The sequence below is a fragment of the Nematostella vectensis genome, chromosome 1 (assembly GCF_932526225.1).
Source record: "Nematostella vectensis chromosome 1, jaNemVect1.1, whole genome shotgun sequence".
In the NCBI taxonomy this organism is placed as follows: Eukaryota; Metazoa; Cnidaria; class Anthozoa; order Actiniaria; family Edwardsiidae; genus Nematostella; species Nematostella vectensis.
Window position 1 is genome coordinate 19,544,678 of NC_064034.1, and position 16,112 is coordinate 19,560,789.

The 16,112-nt window shown below is 43.9% G+C and overlaps 2 protein-coding genes across 2 annotated transcripts; one reads left to right on the top strand and one right to left on the bottom strand.

Annotated features, from left to right (window-relative positions):
• The first annotated feature begins 4,718 nt into the window (after positions 1–4,718).
• Positions 4,719–8,309, top strand: LOC5507663. Its single transcript, XM_001628232.3, has 3 exons — positions 4,719–5,153; positions 7,020–7,469; positions 7,739–8,309. Exons 1-3 carry the CDS (start codon positions 5,108–5,110, stop codon positions 7,834–7,836), a joined length of 594 nt encoding a protein of 197 aa, XP_001628282.2. The 5' UTR covers positions 4,719–5,107; the 3' UTR covers positions 7,837–8,309.
• A 2,674-nt stretch (positions 8,310–10,983) lies between these two features.
• LOC116614876 (craniofacial development protein 2-like) lies at positions 10,984–11,985 on the bottom strand. Its single transcript, XM_032376412.1, has 2 exons — positions 11,871–11,985; positions 10,984–11,738 (listed from the first exon to the last, which is right to left on the bottom strand). Exons 1-2 carry the CDS (start codon positions 11,983–11,985, stop codon positions 10,984–10,986), a joined length of 870 nt encoding a protein of 289 aa, XP_032232303.1.
• Between the last annotated feature and the right edge of the window lie 4,127 nt (positions 11,986–16,112).

The following is a 16,112-nucleotide window of genomic DNA, read 5'->3' on the forward strand; positions in this document are numbered from 1 at the left end:
TTTAGGCCTTCACTAGACCTTCTAAATCCGAATGATTGGCACTGCGGAAAATATACATAGAAATTCCAAATTATGAGTTAAATTAATACAAGACATCTAGTAACACAAGGCATCTAGTAACACAAGGTATCTAAATAGCTTCCTATCAACGAAGACTACCTCCTGGTTAGCCAAACGGAAAACGCTATAAATATCAAACGAAGCGGGATCACCGAGATAACTCTTAAGAGCCTACATATGCCCTCTGGCATCTTGTTTTCCCTCGAGACGAAAATAATAATTACAATAACTTTAAAGAAAAACATACGAAAGTAAGGAAAGAAAGATTTCCGGAAAATGATATGAAAATACGTTTGGATATAGATTTTCCTTCCAAAATATATCACAATTTCCTATCCCAGCCATCCAAAATTCTTGAACATTTTCGAGCAAAATGCTAGATTTGCTCCGTTGCTCCAAAATATCGCGTTTCTAAACTCCATCAAACCGTGCGATTTAATTTTGCATCATAATTAAAAGACAACAAGAGCAAATCAGTACAATGACAAAATCTACAAAGAAGTTTACCAAGAATTATTGAATTAGATCCTTTAGTATATTTTATTATCGATATTTAAGATCGACTGCAGTCTTCAAAATATTATGAATATAAAGTCCCCCTAGAGATTGTTTTCCTTTGATAATCGACTCAATATTTCGTTGGATTCGGCACGAAAGCTGATGTGTATTGCAGCCTCAGCCTTCGTTATAACACATGTAATGGGGTTGCACATCACCTGGTGTGTACATGACGAACACTGCGAACATCACCTAGTTTGTACATGACGAGCACTGCGAACATTACCAAGTGTATACCTGACGAGCACTGCGCACATCACCTAGTGTGTACATGACGAGCACTGCGCACATCACCTAGTGTGTACATGACGAGCACTGTGCACATCACCTAGTGTGTACACCTGACGAGCACTGCGCACATCACCTAGTGTGTATACCTGACAAGCACTGCGCACATCACCTAGTGTGTACCTGACGAATACTGCACACATCACCTAGTGTGTGCATGACGAATACTGCACACATCACCTAGTGTATACCTGACAAGCACTGCGCACATCACCTAGTGCGTACATGACAAAAACCCTGCGAACATCACCTAGTGTGTACATGACATCACCTAGTGTGTACATAACGAGCACTGCGCACATCACCTAGTGTGTACATGACATCACCTAGTGTGTGCATGACGAACACTGCACACATCACCTAGTGTGTGCATGACGAACACTGCACACATCACCTAGTGTGTGCATGACGAACACTGCACACATCACCTAGTGTGTGCATGACGTGCACTGCGCACATCACCTAGTGTGTACATGATGAGCACTGCGCATATCACCTAGTGCGTACATGACAAAAACCCTGCGAACATCACCTAGTGTGTACATGACCTCACCTAGTGTGTACATAACGAGCACTGCGCACATCACCTAGTGTGTACATGACATCACCTAGTGTGTGCATGACGAACACTGCACACATCACCTAGTGTGTGCATGACGTACACTGCGCACATCACCTAGTGTGTACATGATGAGCACTGCACACATCACCTAGTGTATACCTGACGAGCACTGCGTACATAACCTAGTGTGTACTTGACGAGCACTGCGCACATCACCTAGTGTGTACCTGACGAGCACTGCGCACATCACCTAGTGTGTACCTGACGAGCACTGCGCACATCACCTTGTGTATGCATGACGTACACTGCGCACATCACCTAGTGTGTGCATGACGAACACTGCGCACATCACCTAGTGTGTACATGACATCACCCAGTGTGTGCATGACGAACACTGCACACATCACGTAGTGTGTACATGACGAGCACTTCGCACATTACCAAGTGTATACCTGACGAGCACTGTGCACATTACCTAGTGTGTACATATCGAGTACTGCGCACATCACCTAGTGTATACCTGACGAGCACTGCGCACATCACCTAGTGCGTACATGACAAAAACCCTGCGAACATCACCTAGTGTGTAAATATCGAGTACTGCGCACATCACCTGGTGTATACCTGACGAGCACTGCGCACATCACCTAGTGCGTACATCACAAAAACCCTGCGAACATCACCTAGTGTGTACATGACATCACGTAGTGTGTACATAACGAGCACTGCGCACATCACCTAGTGTGTACATGACATCACCTAGTGTGTGCATGACGAACACTGCGCACATCACCTAGTGTGTACATGACGAGCACTGCGCACATTACCAAGTGTATACCTGACGAGCACTGTGCACATCACCTAGTGTGTACATATCGAGTACTGCGCACATCACCTAGTGTATACCTGACGAACACTGCGAACATCACCTAGTTTGTAAATGACGAGCACTGCGAACATTACCAAGTGTATACCTGAGGAGCACTGCGCACATCACCTAGTGTGTACATGACAAGCACTGCGCACATCACTTCGTGTGTACATGACGAGCACTGCGCACATAACCTAGTGTATACCTGACGAGCATTGCGAACATCACCTAGTGTGTACATGACGAACACTGCGCACATCACCTAGTGTGTACATATCGAGTACTGCGCACATCACCTAGTGTATACATGACGAGCACTGCGCACATCACCTAGTGTGTACACGACGAGTACTGCGCACATCACCTAGTGTGTACATGACGAGTACTGCGCACATCCCCTAGTGTGTACATGACGAGTACTGCGCACATCACCTAGTGTATACATGACGAGCACTGCGCACATCACCTAGTGTGTACACGACGAGTACTGCGCACATCACCTAGTGTGTACATGACGAGTACTGCGCACATCACCTAGTGTGTACACCTGACGAGCACTGCGCACATCACCTAATGTGTACATGACGAGCACTGCGCACATCACCTAATGTGTACATGACGAGCACTGCGCACATCACCTAGTGTGTACATGACGAGCACTGTGCACATCACCTAGTGTGTACACCTGACGAGCACTGCGCACATCACCTAGTGTGTATACCTGACAAGCACTGCGCACATCACCTAGTGTGTACCTGACGAATACTGCACACATCACCTAGTGTGTGCATGACGAATACTGCACACATCACCTAGTGTATACCTGACGAGCACTGCGCACATCAACTAGTGCGTACATGACAAAAACCCTGCGAACATCACCTAGTGTGTACATGACATCACCTAGTGTGTACATGGCGAACACTGCACACATCACCTAGTGTGTGCATGACGTACACTGCGCACATCACCTAGTGTGTACATGATGAGCACTGCACACATCACCTAGTGTATACCTGACGAGCACTGCGTACATAACCTAGTGTGTACCTGACGAGCACTGCGCACATCACCTAGTGTGTACCTGACGAGCACTGCGCACATCACCTTGTGTGTATATGACGAGCACTGTGCACATCACCTAGTGTGTAACTGACGAGCACTGCGCACCTTACCTAGTGTGTACACCACGAGCACTGCGCACATCACCTAGTGTGTACATGACGAGCACTGCGCACATCACCTAGTTGGTACTTGACGAATACTGCACACATCACCTAGTGTGTGCATGACGAATACTGCACACATCACCTAGTGTTTGCATGACGAGCACTACGCAACCTTGCGCGGCGCCCTCTGAACGTGAGGGTCTCGGCATAAGTCTGCGTCATAACGAGATCTGTTGTTAGGTAAGGTCTCCCAACCCTTTGAAAATCATGGATTTTTCAAGTTTCCTCTCATTGCTTAATACTCGGTTTTGATACAAGAGCTAAAAAGGACAGGTAAAATGTAAGCCACTCAACGTTTGTTCGCCATGTGAAATCCCTGAAACAGTGAATTGGATAATTACTTGCGCTTATACTCTCCCACTCAACCCTCGACGTGACGTAACACATCACGGCCGTAGCAGGGGGTGGGGCACTGGGGGCATGTGCCCCCCAATATTTTAAAAAATCATAAGAAAATGACCAGTAGGGGCGTGGCTGTGCCCCCCCATTGTTTTCTTAATGGTTTTTTTTCGTGCCCTCGCCATGGATATACCGCTGTCCTTTTACGGCCACCAAGCATCTCATTGTATAGTCATTGTTTTGAACGTCACCTTTGATTTTTTTTCCAGGTGTGGACGGAAGATCATAAATTTATATATTTATATAAGTATTCAAAAAGATGTAAATCTGTAGGGAAATAGCGTACTATTTAATGGAGGGGGATTCGCAAGATATAGATATTTTACTAAATTATAATAATTTTACCAGATCACATCAGTGTCGTGAAGAAAAAAATCCCGTGCCCCTTCCCCCAGCCTTTCCACTACCTAGTATCGTTTTAATTAAGTAACGGCAAATAGAAGTGTGTTAAAGGAAGCCTTTAGTGGAAAGCACATCTCGTGAAGAACACTACCAGGAAATAACGTAACTGAACAGACACTTTGGTTATGATAGTGTGACACAGAGGAGCGATGTTATCATACTAAATTATGTTTAACGCAAAAACACGGCATCTAATGCCGTAATTTCATATCAATTTTTTTATCTAGTACTTTCCGGTAAGTGGGTAAGCGTTTTAAGATATCGTGCGAAAAATGATTTTTGTTGAAACAGAGCGCACCTGTGGTCTATGCGAGAATCGTTGGAATTCGGCCAATAGAAAGACGCTATTTAAAACCTTGTTTCATAAAGCAGCACTTCAGGGGTAGACTGCTTAAAACATGCAAAACATACACTAAGTTCTCTAAATGTTGACTTGATATTTTATTAAGAACTTCAGTTTTAAATTATTACAGACAGGGAAATGTTTCTGTAAATTTTGTTCGCATATTGAGGCAACGGAAGCGGCGGAAAGGCCGGAGCGTTTAGGTTGTGTCTGAGTCAGTGTTGATATGATTACGAATCACTGAACCAGCAAAGGCTTGGAGCCAGCATAGCAAATAGGTTGGCACAGAGTATGTCATGGCTTCTCATTCAAAAAATTGCCCCAAGCTTTGAAATTCCAGTCGCTAATTTTCCTGTCGTGAGCGCACGCGTGCGCTGGAACAAGTTGCTTCAGACATGGTGACTACGGCTAGAGTGCATTTAGTTCTTCTACAAATACCTCGTAAGTACGTGCCGCGTGAAAAGTCGTGACCAAAATAATCAAGGGAATTTGTTGGAATACTCAGGAATATTGTGCGCAAATGTATTTTGATATCATGATTTTTGTAAGCTGATGTATACTCTTGTGTTAATGCATTACTCATAATAGCTTCTTTAGTCAGATTGTACCCCGAATGGTATTAACCAATAACAAGCAAATTAATTAAAAGCATTGCCTTTCTTTTTATTTTTGTTCTACAAATTGACCTTATTTCTAAGTATTTTCTAGTAACGGAAATTTTTTTATATATATTTCGTGACAAATGTTAAAAAATACATCAGCCTGTGTGGTCTTGTGCGTGGAATCAGTCGGGGGCTGTGGTAATTCGGTGATTTCACCGAATTGCAAAGTGAAAATCTTCTTTCAGCATTCGCTGCATAAGAAATCAGATTAATCCTCTTTATGTGTTTATCTGCGACTTATTGATATTATTATAGTGCAGTTAATTGGGGCAGCTTTTTTTAATTAGAAACTAGGCTTTCATTTTCTCTAGAAAAAATATGATTCGTGTGAAAAAGAAGGAAAAGTGGCTATTTTCCGGAAATACTTGTACCTGAAAGCAATCAAGCGTCCAGGGCTTTAGACATGTTAAAGCCGACATCTCATAATTACTTCCGACGATTTCTTTTCATTTTCCGTCAAGTATAAACTTGTCGAAGCGTAATTTCTTGTATGCCCTCAAATAGATTCTCTCTTATTAATATTTAATCATGAAAAACAGTCGATATGCTTTCCCCTCCAAGCTAACCAATAATCGGAAAAAATCGCTCTACTCACTTATAATTTAGTGTTTTTATAGATTAACCGAAGTGATATATATATTTATGTATAGTCTGCCCTGTCGCAACCACGAAAACCGCTCTTTGAGAGATTAAAAACCGCGAAACCGAATTTATCTTGGCGTGGAAATAGGAAGTAACGCAACACGCGGAAGTAAGAAAAGGCGCGGGAAACAAACACGGGCCAATCAAATGGCTGATGCCTTTGTATGACGTAACGGAAGTAACGCATTCCTCACAATAAGCCGCCGTTTTCAAAGGGCAGGAAAAATGAATTTATTGTGTGACGTGTGAAGTTGAGTCAGCTCTAGCTATTAAAAACTGTCCATTAGCCTTTCATTTATGATTGTTTACAAAGGTCTGTTTGCACATAGTTGGTAGAAGAGCCTCCGTCTACTAACTATGATTGCAACCAAAAAAATGATAAGTTACTCACCAATGAAGTCAGATACATTGACGATATTATTATTATTTTTAATATATCAGTGCTTTGTGTGACTCGGTATAAAGTAGGAGCGCAAAACGTCGCCGTGATTGGCCATTATCAAGGACTCTCGGAACCGTAATTTTTTGTCAGTAAGAGCGATAGTCTGTAATAATGGCAATTTCTGTCGTTGTATTTTGGTTTTTCTTGGAGTGGGGAAAGTTGGATCGGGATAGCTTGCTGAAATATTGAATACCACGTATTGTATTGAAAACAATTGACGACGCGCGGCCAAACTCTCCTCAGTCCGATATTTTTTTGTAATCATCTTCAAATGTGTTTAATTGATGCTTGTTCTAATGTTTGTGCTGATTTATACTATTATAATATTCCCAGGCACTATTGCTGAATCGCCAAAAACGGGTCACTGAATAAATAAGCGCTTCAAGCCAATCATCCAAGCCAATTATAATCGCGCGTTTTGACATTTCAGAGAATTTCGTGTTCATAAGCCATCGTTTATTATGCATTTCCGGCCTGCCCCCCCCTCCCCCTCCCCCATCATTTCTGCTAACCACGGGGCCTACCCTGTGGAAATAAACATGTCGCTTATTCTCTCCCTAGTCCTTCTCGTGCAGCTTGTCAGAGCAGCAGAGGAATCATGGGATACCGCCGCCATTGAGTTGAACTGCCACTCATCTCACATGAGCTTGTCAATCAACTTACAGTACCTTCAGTGGCCCGACCCAGGCTCCCTACACCTGCGCGACCCAGCATGCAAGCCCGCGTTCCACAACAAGACAGCGGTCACCTTCAATATCCCGCTTGACGGTTGTGGGACTCGGCACAAGTCACGTGACAGTTTATTGGTTTTCTCTAATGTTTTGTGTAACTCGGGAAATACGTCACAGACTGAGATTTCGCGGGAGCCAATTATATGGGTTCCGTTTCGCTGTAATTATCGCCCGCGATATCGGATCGTAGTGGTCGGCGGCGGTGAACAAAAGAAGAGTTACTCGCCACAGAGAAACAACGTCAGGAAAGGGAGCAAAATGGGCTTACCATCCGCCAAAGGTAGGGCAAAGCCCCTCCCCCCCTTCCCTAATTTCATAAATGTAGGAAGAAAACCACCGGACAGCCTGTCTGCTGGTGTGCGAAATAAATAAGAAATTAAAAAACGTCGATAACAACGATGTGATATATTCCATTGATGGATCTTTTCGCATGTTTTCTAGGGGGAGTATGTATGTTTCACGATGGGCGAAAACAGTGTTTGTTCCCCTCATAATTCCGTTACGTGATCAAGGACTTTTCCATTTGTGAGACTTTTTTCTCGTTTTCAGATGTCAATTTACAACAAGCGTCGTTTAGCTTTGGGAACAGAGTGAATGTCTGCATAACATCCATAATCATATCCTTGGCCTTCCAGGGCATGCCCTAGCAAACAAATAGGAAAACAAGGCAAAGCATGGGAAGCTACCATGGCATAGCATAGCAAACAAATAGGAAAACAAGGCAAAGCATGGGAAGCTTCCATGGCATAGCATAGCAAACAAATAGGAAAACAAGGCAAAGCATGGGAAGCTACCATGGCATAGCATAGCAAACAAATAGGAAAAAAGGCAAAGCATGGGAAGCTTCCATAACTTAGCGACTTAGCATAGCAAAAAAATAGGAAAACGAGGCAAAGCATGGGAAGCTATTTATTGGATGGACAGCTTTCTTTGGAGCATGGCACAGTCTTGGCACATTCTGTTTTCTATAACTGTCATTCCATATTTTTTTTTCAATTTGAATACGCTGGCCTGATCAGAATATCACGGTCTCTCGTATAGCTTTGGCGCTTAAAGATATATTTCTAAAAAAAGTATGAGATTTTTGAAAGAAAAGAGAAAAATAAAGGCATGAGACGAATGGTTAGAGTAGTGATGCATTGATTCCCCGCGGCTTTGTCTCTGACATTACCGCACAGGTGCTCGGTCTTCTGGAGAAAAGCGTGACCAACACAAAGGACGGCTGCGCCGGGGATCTCTGATCATATGGAAACCACTTTGTGGTCGTGAATGATCATATGGAAACCACTTTGTGATCGTGTATGATCATATGGAAACCACTTTGTGATCGTGTATGATCATATGGAAACCACTTTGTGATCGTGTACGATCATATGAAACCACTTTGTGATTGTGTACGATCATATGAAACCACTTTGTGATTGTGTATGATCATATGGAAACCACTTTGTGATTGTGTATGATCATATGAAACCACTTTGTGATCGTGTACGATCATATGAAACCACTTTGTGATCGTTTATGATCATATGGAAACCACTTTGTGATCGTGTATGATCATATGGAAACCACTTTGTGATTGTGTACGATCATATGAAACCACTTTGTGATCGTGTACGGTTATATGGAAACCACCTTGTGATCGTTTACGGTCATATGGAAACCACTTTGTGATCGTGTACGATCATATGAAATCACTTTGTGATCGTGAATGATCATATGGAAACCACTTTGTGATCGTGTATGATCATATGGAAACCACTTTGTGATCGTGTCATCATTATCATCATCATGGTTGTCTCTCGAGCCGAGGAAGACGATACGTTGAATCTCATCTTATTTGTGGACACGCATGTGGCTACGCAGACCAAAGTCCGATGCACAGATGCGGTTGCAGATGGGGCATGGGACGCCAGTTGTCGGGACAGAGGCAGAAGCAGCTCGGTGTCGCCGGTCACGTGCAGCCGTAAGGCGACTACGACGGTCACCCTCAAAGGACTTCACCGCATTACTTGTGAGGGCACGCCAGCAAGTTCTATTGGACGCCGCCGCCTCGAGCTGTCGAGGTAGGAGACTTGTCCATTTGAGGTTGGATTTGAGGTTGTCTTTGTACCTCTTCTTTGGGCGACCCTTCTTGCGGTAACCAGACGCTAGCTCCCTGTAAAACACCTGCCGTGGAATTCTTGACTCCTCCATGCGAATGACGTGGCCAGACCAACGAAGCTGGGCTTGGAGTATCTTGGCTTCAATGCTAGTGGTGTCAGCTCTGTCTAGGACTTCGAGGTTTGTAATGCGGTCCTGCCAGCGTATGTGCATGATTGCCCGCAGAGAGCGTGTGTGGAATTGTTCCAGCTTCTTGATATGTCTACGGTACAGGGTCCAAGTCTCGCAGCCGTATAGTAGTGACGGGAGGACGATAGCATTATAAACCTTCAGCTTTGTTGACAGGCGAATGTCCTGATGTTGTAAGACTTTGGTACGGAGTTTGCCCAATGCATGGCTCGCTTTCTGGATCCTGGCCGCAATCTCTTTGTCCAGTGTGTTGTCGTTGGAGATGGTGCTGCCCAGGTACACGAATGAGTCGACATTCTTCAGCTGTGTGCCATCGATGGTTATGCATGGCTGCTGGGGGATACTGTCTGGTGCGGGTTGAAGGAGAACTTCCGTCTTACTGAGACTGATTGTCAGGCCGAACAACTTTGATGCTTCAGAGAACTTGTCCACGATAGTCTGTAGATGATTCTCCTGGTGAGCCATCAGCGCGCAGTCGTCGGCGAACAGGGCATCAAGTATAAGCCTTTCCATGGTCTTGGGCATCAAGTATTAGCCTTTCCATGGTCTTGGCCGTAAGACGTCGCAGGTCAAACAGCCGTCCAGCCGGTACCTGGTCTCGCACAGCGGGAAGCAGTACCTGGGTGAAGAAGAGATTGAACAACACTGGAGCAAGCACACAGCCTTGTTTCACACCGTTGGAGATACTGAAACTCTCAGAGGGCTTACCATCGGACAGGACTTCACCCGTCATGTCGTCGTGGGACAGCCTAATCAAGGTTGTAAACTTTGCAGGGCATCCAAGCTTACTGAGGATAATCCACAATGCTTCGCGGTTGACGGTGTCGAAAGCCTTGGTGAGGTCGATAAAGACTGCGTAGAGGTTCATATTCTGCTCAAGGCACTTCTCCTGGATCTGTCTTACTGTAAATACCATGTCAACTGTGCATCTACCAGGGCGGAAGCCGCACTGTGACTCAGGGAGGTTTTTATCTGCAACGGATGGAATCAGCCTGTTCAGCATGATGCGGGCGAGGATTTTTCCGGCGATCGTGAGAAGGGATATACCCCTGTGATTCTTGCACACTGTGCGAGTGCCTTTGTTCTTGTACAGGGCGACTATTGATGCATCACGTAGGTCGGCAGGCATTACTTCCTCGTCCCAGATGCTGATGAGGACGCTGTGAAAAGCGTGCAGGGCCTCATCGCTAAGGGCTTGTACACCTCCGTTGGTATACCGTCCTTGCCTGCAGCTTTCCCAGATGACATTTGCTTGATGGCCTCCTTGATGGCCTCCATGGATGGGGGATCGCTGAGTTCCTCGATTAGTAGCTGTTGAGGGATTTGGTCAAGTGCAGACTGGTCTACTGTCGACGGGCGATTGAGAAGTTGACTAAAGTGTTCCCTCCACCTCATGTTGATTGCAGTTTTGTCCTTGATGAGCGTGGCTCCGTCTGCTGACAGCAAGGGAGCGGAACCAGATTTCGATGGACCGTAGACTGTTTTGAGGGAGCTACAGATTTTCAATTGCTTCGTTGTTCTCGTCGAACCAATCCTGGTGTTTCCGCGTCTTTGGGCCAAGAGCTGTCTTTGCTGTCTCGGTGACTACATCTCTGAACTGGTTCCACTTCTCGTTTGGATCTCCAGACAGGCCCGTTTGCAGTCAGCTTCTCATTCAGGCTGTTCTGGAACTTCTGTAGGTAGGAAGGCTGTTGGAGTCTGGCTGTGTTGAAGGGCGTGCGCACAAGCTTTGGACGCTTTGGGTGACGTGGCGCAATGTGAAGTTTCAGAGTGCAGCGGACTAGGCGGTGGTCTGTCCAGCATTCCGCTCCTCGCATGGCTCTGGTGACGTGGACATCCTGGATGTCACGCTGGCGGACGATGACAAAGTCTATGAGATGCCACTGTTTTGATCTGGGATGCATCCAGGTCGTCTTGAACTTGTCTGCCATTCTGAACACAGTGTTGGTGATGACCAGATCGTACTCCGCATACTTGCTTAACAGTAGGAGGCCGTTGTTATTCATCTTGCCAACGCCGTGTCTTCCGAGCACTCCATCCCATCGTTCGTAGTCCCGACCAACTCGGGCGTTTAAGTCTCCGAGCAGGATGATCTTATCACCGGCGGGAACAGAGTTCAGGATGGAACTGAGGTCGGCATAAAACTGCTCGATTGTCTCCTTCGGGCTCGTGAGGGTGGGAGCATATGCGCTGATGATTGTTGCATAGCGCTTGTAACAGAGAGGTAGACGTAACTTCATCAGCCTTTCGTTGACACCTGTAGGTAAGTCTGGAAGTTATTTCAGTAGACTTGTCCTAATAGCCAGTCCAACCCCGTGGATCCTGTCTTCGTGTGCGGCCTTCCCTTTCCAAAAGAAAGTGTAACCGCTGGTCTGTTCTGTAAGCGAACCTTCATCGGCGAGGCGGGTCTCGCTCAAAGCTGCAATGTCGATGTTGTAGCGTGCTAGTTCTTTGGCAACTAGAGCTGTTCTCCTTTGGGGTCTTGTTATGATTCCTCTGTCCATAAGGGTACGGACATTACATGCTCCTAAGAGTAGTTTATTTTTTCTTCTATCGCTTCGACCGCATAGATGGATGATCTGCCAGCCGCGGCTTGCTGGCCAGATGCCGTAGGGCAGGCAATGTTTAGACCACCTTTTCTAGGTCCCTCCCTTACTAGGGTGAGCAGTGCTGTTCTGAAGAGGGCTGCTCAGTCGCCATGGATGCTGCCGAACTTGTCTGCTGCCCTGGGTACAGAAAAAGAGCGACCATCTGTCCATGGCCGCCTACGTGCAGGTTTTTTACTACAACTCCCAGTGTTCACCCCCACCTGTTGCTTTAGCCAATCACCCATCGCCGTAGGGCTTATTGAAGAAGTAAGATGAAGAAAGATAATAAGATGAAAGTACAACGAAACCTGTGCGAGAAAGATATTATAGTGGAAAAGCCGTTGCACAGGGGCAATCCCACTCTCTCTGCCGCAGAAGCCAGAATCCAGTGGTACGAAGAGTCGTCACGGCTGGTGACTTCCTTGGCCGCAGTGTGATGGCCGTGACGTCTTTAGTGCTCTGTCACGCCCTAAGCATTCCACGGTGCCTTGCTGCAACGCCTTCCCAGCCATTTAACCCAAAGTGGGCATCTTCTGCCTGATCAGCCATAGCAGTCTTTTCTGTGATTCGGAGGAGCAGATCCCTAGATGGATTGCCAACCAAGGCTAACAGGCTCCATCTGCCCAGAAGGGAATATACCGTCCCTGACAGGTGCACCACGTGAAGGTAGTTATACAGGAATTAGGTGACCAGAGCCGTGGGGAGTAGTCGCCCTAAGCACCCTTTGTGATCGTGATCGTGTACGATCATATGAAACCACTTTGTGATCGTGTACGATTATATGGAAACCACTTTGTGATCGTGAATGATCATATGGAAACCATTTTGTGATCGTGTACGATCATATGAAACCACTTTGTGATCGTCTACGATTATATGGAAACCACCTTGTGATCGTTTACGATCATATGGAAACCACTTTGTGATCGTATACGATTATATGGAAACCACTTTGTGATCGTGAATGATCATATGGAAACCACTTTGTGATCGTGTATGATCCTATGGAAACCACTTTGTGATCGTGTACGATTAAATGGAAACCACTTTGTGATCGTGAATGATCATATGGAAACCACCTTGTGATCGTGTATGATCATATGGAAACCACTTTGTGTACGCTCATATGGAAACCACCTTGTGATCGTGTATGATCATATGGAAACCACCTTGTGATCGTGTATGATCATATGGAAACCACTTTGTGATTATGTACGCTCATATGGAAACCACCTTGTGATCGTGTATGATCATATGGAAACCACCTTGTGATCGTGTATGATCATATGGAAACCACTTTGTGATTATGTACGCTCATATGGAAACCACCTTGTGATCGTGTATGATTATATGAGTAGTATTGGACTAGGCGGTTTCAGCACACTCCTACGGAATGTGCTCAAACCAAGCCAAGTCTATACTACTCACCATTGTATGGTGTCATATTCTGGTATGATTGTATGGTATCACATTTTGGTGAAACTATATGATAAAAGACTTTGGTGAAACTATATGGTATCACATTTTGCTGAAACTATATGGTAAAAGATTTTGGTGAAACTATATGGTATCACATTTTGCTGAAACTATATGATAAAAGATTTTGGTAAAACTATATGATAAAAGATTTTGGTGAAACTATATGATAAAAGATTTTGGTGAAACTATATGATAAAAGATTTTGGTGAAACTATATGTTATCACATTTTGGTGAAACTATATGATAAAAGATTTTGGTGAAACTATATGATAAAAGATTTTGGTGAAACTATATGTTATCACATTTTGATGAAACTATATGATAAGAGATTTTGGTGAAACTATATGGTATCACATTTTGCTGAAACTATATGATAAAAGATTTTGGTGAAACTATATGTTATCACATTTTGCTGAAACTATATGATAAAAGATTTTGGTGAAACTATATGGTATCACATTTTGGTGAAACTATATGATAAAAGATTTTGGTGAAACTATATGGTATCACATTTTGCTGAAACTATATGATAAAAGATCTTAGTGGAACTATATGGTATCACATTTTGCTGAAACTATATGATAAAAGATTTTGGTGAAACTATATGGTATCACATTTTGCTGAAACTATATGATAAAAGATCTTAGTGGAACTATATGGTATCACATTTTGCTGAAACTATATGATAAAAGATTTTGGTGAAACTACATGGTATCACATTTTGCTGAAACTATATGATGAAAGATCTTAGTGGAACTATATGGTATCACATTTTGCTGAAACTATATGATAAAAGATTTTGGTGAAACTATATGCTATCACATTTTGGTGAAACTATAAAATAAAAGATTATTTTTAAATAGCTTCTCCAGGTTAGTGGATGCCAGTATGTGTCAAATAAAGATTCATCTGTCAAATGGGTGCTCGGGGTTATTGTCCGATCTTATAGTGCCCGTAGGCTAAACTTTTGATTCCGTCTTTTGATATGTGCCTTTTATCATCAAGTTTTGGTGCATTATCTACATGCTTTGTCAACTAAATAGAATTGTGAACATAGCTACCCCAAACGTCTATCGAGATTAATGAATTCAATGTTTAACGCCGTTCTATTTATCAGTGCTGCTCAAATGCTGTACTATTTCCTCTTCCGGTACAGCATTCAGTCCCGGTACATCGAGTCAAGCGAGTGCTTTTCGTTCCCATAGATGATCCTCTTGTTCGAGTCATAGGTGTTCCTGGTTTTGCTCTATGTGAGGAGCTCATTATGATATTTTCAGACTTTAAACCAGCACTATCTCCCATGTCCTTTGCCTCCCGCCCCAGACTCCTCGCCTCTGTGCTGTTTTTAGTAGCTTCGACATCTCTTAAGCTGAAATTTCGAGAATGTTCCAACGTTTTCATATCTATAAAGGAATTGGTGTTCATTGACCTGGAAGAAAAGGGAGCTTTTGGCATCTTTCCTGGAAGACTTTTGAATCTACGTGTTCGCCGATTCGCTGCTTTGGCTTTTGCAAGTTCTTTCTCTTGAACGCTCTCAGTGCATGATTTTCGTCTTTCCTCAAAGTCCACCCTTTTAGCTTCATCCTCAAGCCTCATCTTCTTCAGCGAAAAACCTTGTCCCAAGACTCTCGGCCATTCGTGCATTTCTCGTCAGTGTGCGATAAGCAAAATGCCGTTGTTTATCGCACCAGTTTTTACTAGCTTGCTTATTTTGCTTTTCAATCGAGTCTAGCTGTTGTTGAAGCTGCCGATTTTGTCTTTCGAAGACAGAGACCAGCGTTTGCTCGGCAGTCTTCCGTGAACCGACATCTGGTCTCTTGAACATACTGTGATGTCTCCAAGAAGTTCTGATACGAGAAAACGGTGGCCATGAATCTCATTTATTCACTCAGAATAAATGTCCAAGCAGACCCTACTGAAAAGCCTGTTGTTCTCTTTGCCTTTTAATTATCTTTTGTTTTCTTAATCGGTTTTGACAGAACGGTCAATTAACAGATTAGAAGAATGACAAAGCAATGACAAAATGCTACGCCGATTCTCAATAAACACTCCAGAACAGACAGGCAAGAATACAGAGAAAACAGATTTTAACATAACCGTGAGACTGCTGTCGGAATAAGTATTCGGAAATCATTTTATAATGATTATTTGAATAGAATGCGAGTGCAGACCTGCCTGACATACCATTAACAAAAGCTATTCAATCAAACTTACAATAGTCACAAGTGCTAGGTGCTATTTAGTAGTAGTTAAATGACGTAATACTGCATAAATGTTGGTACATTACATGAGCTAGAGCTGCAATGTTAGGCACAGAAACATTTTTCAAGTTTTTTTTTAAATTTCTCCACAACTGCTTTGGTTTGGAGGAGACATTGCACCCCCCCCCCCCCCCCTTATTAAAGGATAGACAAATCTTATTCTTCGCACCTACGTAATGCAAATCCTGGATATGTATCTGAGTCAGGCCCGTAGCCAGGATTTTGAGCGGGAGAGGGGCGGGGGGTCGTTTTTAGCGGCTCATTTTCTCTTAGGTAGCTTGTCCTAGCTCGCAGAGGTGCCT